The 4,694-nt window shown below is 35.4% G+C and overlaps 1 protein-coding gene across 1 annotated transcript; it reads right to left on the bottom strand.

Annotated features, from left to right (window-relative positions):
* Positions 1-3,257: 3,257 nt before the first annotated feature.
* Positions 3,258-4,205, bottom strand: LOC134476325 (olfactory receptor 1A1). The gene has a single exon (XM_063249751.1). The coding sequence runs from the start codon at positions 4,203-4,205 to the stop codon at positions 3,258-3,260; it is 948 nt and encodes a 315-aa protein (XP_063105821.1).
* Positions 4,206-4,694: the final 489 nt, after the last annotated feature.

Below are 4,694 nucleotides of genomic sequence, written 5' to 3'. Positions count from 1 at the left end.
CATTAGGTAAAATAAAATTGAACAAAACAGTACAGAACAAGTCCAATAGAAACTACACATTGGAGACATTCCAAAACTTCAAAAGAAGATAATAGTCAAACCAGAATGGGCATCACAGTGAATCTTTTTGTGTTCAAAGTAGTTGCCTATACCCTCAAAGTTGATACTATCAGAAGAGAATAGAGTAAAATCAGTCAAAATAAAATGGTGGGAGCAATACAGGGCTTCGAATCAAGTTAATATGAAATCAAAAGTTACTATAATGTATCCTACCAATTTTTTGATTTTTTCCCTTAATTAAAAAACATAATAAAATAAATAAATAAATTTTTTTAAAAAGGGGGAAATTGAGATAAAAGAGGACATAACAACATAACAATACAGGTCAAAGCAGAACAACTTCAGCAATATAGTGCTTCACTACAAGATAACCCGACTTAATAGTAGTTACCATAGTGTCTCTTTCCTTGAAATATTTGAGTATAACTTCGTATACTATAGCATTAGACATATCAAGGCAGTGTGAAACTATTCAAAAGGATGAAACTATTACAGAGTATTTAGAGCCAGCTAACGGAAAACGAACAATGTGTCTATATTATCCCTTTGCCTATAAAAATTTTTGTTTATACTATCACATATAATAAAATCCAGTAAGATACAACATGATAAAACCAATGGAGATAGAAGGCATTTCTTGTATGTCATCTTACTACGTCCCGGTATCCACTATTTCTTTTTTTAATTTTAATGAGATTAAGACAGAAAATAAACAATGGCTATTAGTAAAGAGTTTTGCAGCCCTGCATTTTGTTTTTCTAGTTTTCTGAGACAAGGCCTCCCTTTGTAGTTCAGGCTTGTCTTGAACTCACTATGGTGCCCAGGCTGGCCTCATGGTGATCTTCTGCCCCAGCTTCCCTTGGGCTGGGATTATGGCCCTGTGCAAACATGCCTGGATTGGTACCATTTTTTAAAAAGTCTATCTTTTCTCTAACATGAAATTTTGACCCCTTTGTCAAAGATCAGATAAGTGAATGTGTTTGGGTTGTTTCTGCATCGTTTATTTTGTTGCAAGGATACACATGTCTGTTTTTGTGCCCATACTATGCTTTTGCTTTTGAAATCACAGGAGATTTGTAATATAACGAAGTCAGCTATTGTGATGCTCTCTGCTTTGCTCTTGATGGTTGCGATCAGTTTTGAAAATCTTGGTTCCTTGGGGTTCCATATGAATTTTATGGTTTTTCCTCTAGTTCAGTGAGGAATGTGGGAGATTATTTTTTTTACTGTAATTGTGTTATCTGTTTATCAGTTTTAGATTAGTCCTTTTGACAATATTAGTTCTGCCAATCCAAGAACAGGAGATATCTTCCCATTTTTTGAAGTCCTTTTGAATCTCGTTTCTCAGAGTACTGTAGTTTTTTTGTAGAGCTGTTTCACTTCTTTGGTTAAGTTGATTGCAAGGTATTTAATTTATCTTGATGCTGTTATAAATGGTATTATTTTCCTAATTTTTTTCCTCAGTGACTTTATTATTGGTGCACAGTAATACCACTGAGTTTCTTTGTTTTATTTTAAAGAGATTAAAAGAAAACAATAAAAATAAAACATGACACTAAAAATGTTACAGGATTTTAAAACAAATTGACAGGTAAGTAGTAATAGTCATTATAGTGCATATTGTTATCTTCAGTATAGTGACTCAGATTGCAAGATTCAGGCATGCAAAATAAATCAAACAATATAGCAATCACAGTTTCTTTCCATGAACTAATAGATTTAGTAGTACAATTATGTTAGCAATCTTGTCTGTGTATATATATGTATTTTTTCCTCTTTTTTCTTTTTCCGCATCTCAGTTGTTCTTTCCTTGTGAGCATATTATTTCACTTTTATAATATCTATTATATCTTTTGGATCTTATTTACTCTTTTAGTTTCTTATGTGAAGGAGACAATATGATATTTATACATCTCAGTCTGATTTATTGCATTTATGATAAGGATCTAATTGCATCCATTTACCTACAAAAGCCTCAAATGTATCTTTCTTTAGAGGTGAAAGTACTGCATTGCATAAAAACACATCTTTTTTATCCATTCCTCAGTTGATGGGCATTTGGGTTGTTTCCAAGATCTAGGTGTTACAGATTTTGCTGCTATAAAGATAGGTGCACATGTCACTGCTCCACTAATTGCCTTGTGTTGACTTTTTTTGCTCCTTCAGTGCGGAATTTGATTATTAAATCTATTGTTCTTGGGTGGAGTTACCTGAGTGTTCTACATAAAGGATCATGTCATTCACAAGTAATGATAATTTGGCTTCTCTCTTCACTATGTGTGTCTGTTTCTCTTTCCTGATTGTGATGGCTAATGTTTCAGGCAGTGTGTTAATCAGAAGTGATGATAGTAGGCATCCTTATCTTGTTTTTGATTTTAGTGGAAAGCTTTCACCCCCAAATTTAGTGTGATTTTGGCCTTTGATTTTCATACAAGGTGTTTTTCAGATTCAGGTATGATTCTTCAGTATCTATTTTCTTCAGGAATTTATCATGAATTGGATTTTATCAAAAGCTTTTTCTCCATCTGTTGATATGATCATGTATTCTTTGTCAGGGCTTCTGTTTATTTGATGAATTACATTTCTTATTTTGCATATATTTACTGTCCTTGCATCTGCAGGATGAAATCTCCTTGGTCAGAGTATGTGATCCTCTTGATAATTCGCTGCATTCTGTTTTTCAATATTTTACTGAGGATATGACATCTATGTCTTTTAAGTGATTGCCCAGTAGATTTCTTTTTAATCTTTTAGGACTTTTCTGGGTTTCGAATCAGGTGATGCTGGCTTTTAGAAATAAGCTGATAAGCCCTCCTTCCCTTTCAATATCTTTGATAAGTCTTAGGTGTAATAATGTCCTTGATATTCTTGTAGAATATAGCAGGGAATTTATCACATCTGCTGTAGTTTTTTCTTAGGGTTTAGTTTTTTTTCCTTTTTGGTTCTTGCCTCAATTTTATTGTTTGCTATTGATGTGTTTAGAATTTTTATATTTTCTTGGTTTACTTTGGTAATTCATATGTATTTAGGAATCTGTCCATTTCTTCAAGAGTCTCCAGGTTGTTGGAATACAATTTTTACTGGTAGTAACTGTCTTCTGAATTTTGAGAGTGTGTATTGTGATTTCTCCATTTTCATTTCTAATTGCATTAATGTGAGTCTTCTGTCTTTTTCTTTTAGTAAGTTTGTCTTAGTGTTTACCTCTTGTGTCTCTTCTCTAAAGAGATTCTAATGTGGAAGAGCTTTACCAGAGCAGCCTTCATGTCCTGGTTTCTCAGACTGTAGATGAAAGGATTTAACATTGGGGTTATGGTCATGTACATCACAGTTATCACTGCATCCTTTAGGCTGTAACTGCTCAGAGGTCGGAAATACATGCCCATAACTGTCCCATAATACAAAGCAACAACTGTAAGGTGAGAGCCACAAGTGGAGAAGGCTTTACGTACACCCTTAGTGGATGGTACCCGAAAGACTGTGAAGACAACACGAACATAGGATATAAGGATACACAGTAATGGCACGGAGAAAATGCCAACTCCTAGGTACATCATCTTCACATTAAAGTGGATGTCAGAACAGGACAGCTGGAGCAAGGGGGTAATATCACAGTAGAAGTTTGCCACTTCTTTGTTGCCACAGAAGGACAGTCTGGCTGTGAGTAAAGTGTGGGGAAGGGAATTGACATTTCCAACAACCCAAGACCCAACAACCAGCAGGACACAGGAGCGTGGGCTCATAATTGTGGTATAATGAAGTGGGCGGCTGATGGCCACTGCTCGATCATAGGCCATAGCAGCCAGGATGTAACTATCTGTATTACCCAATGCTATCATGAAATACATCTGTGAGAGGCATCCCCCAAAGGATATAGTTTTACTCCCTAGGAGATGGTTAACCAGTGTCTTAGGGATTGTTACAGATGAGAACAAGATGTCAACGAGGGAAAGATTGGCAAGGAGAAAGTACATGGGATTGTGGAGATGAGTGTTATAGAGAATGGCTATGATGATGAGCATATTCCCAATCAATGTGATAGGGTAAATGAAGAGGAAGAGTGCGAAGAAGAAATCTTCTTGTTTCTTCTGACTAGTAATTCCCAGGAGTATAAAATCCATGGTAGAAGACTGGTTTTCTTCTCTCATGGCTTCTTCAGCATGTAGGGCAAGGGAATTGAGCATCATTAGTGCAGTTACTGTGCATCATGACCTCACATAGTCAGTTTTGATTCAAAAGATCAGCTTTCTTTACATGTGAATTTATGGAGTCTAGAGTTAACCAATACACTGGGTCCAAATCTCCATGGCAAATGTCAGTAATTGTTAATTTCCCCTGGGACCTTATGTGTAATATAATGTGATGTGATGTGATGTGCTATGATGTGATGTACTGTACTATACTGTATGCAATGCCATGCTATCTGTGAGCTAGAGGACTTCATCCACCCAACCAGCACTGTCACATAACACCTAGGACATAATCACTTCAAATTCCATATTTCACAGGCTAGACAGATTCTTTGTTTGCTTTTATAGGACGAATAATAACTATTTAAGATAAATATTTACTCAACATATAAGATCTGGTATCTACTCTAGAACTGTACAGGTTAATGGAAAAACTTGAAGATTTGT

This window comes from Cavia porcellus, unplaced genomic scaffold (assembly GCF_034190915.1).
Source record: "Cavia porcellus strain 051 isolate PalLab524CR breed Dunkin Hartley unplaced genomic scaffold, mCavPor4.1 scaffold_6, whole genome shotgun sequence".
Lineage (NCBI taxonomy): Eukaryota > Metazoa > Chordata > Mammalia > Rodentia > Caviidae > Cavia > Cavia porcellus.
This window is presented reverse-complemented; position numbering and strand designations above follow the sequence as displayed.

Bases quoted from the DNA above. Each gene is read 5' to 3' on its own strand.
- LOC134476325 (XM_063249751.1), bottom strand. From the start codon at position 4,205: ATGAGAGAAGAAAACCAGTCTTCTACCATGGATTTTATACTCCTGGGA.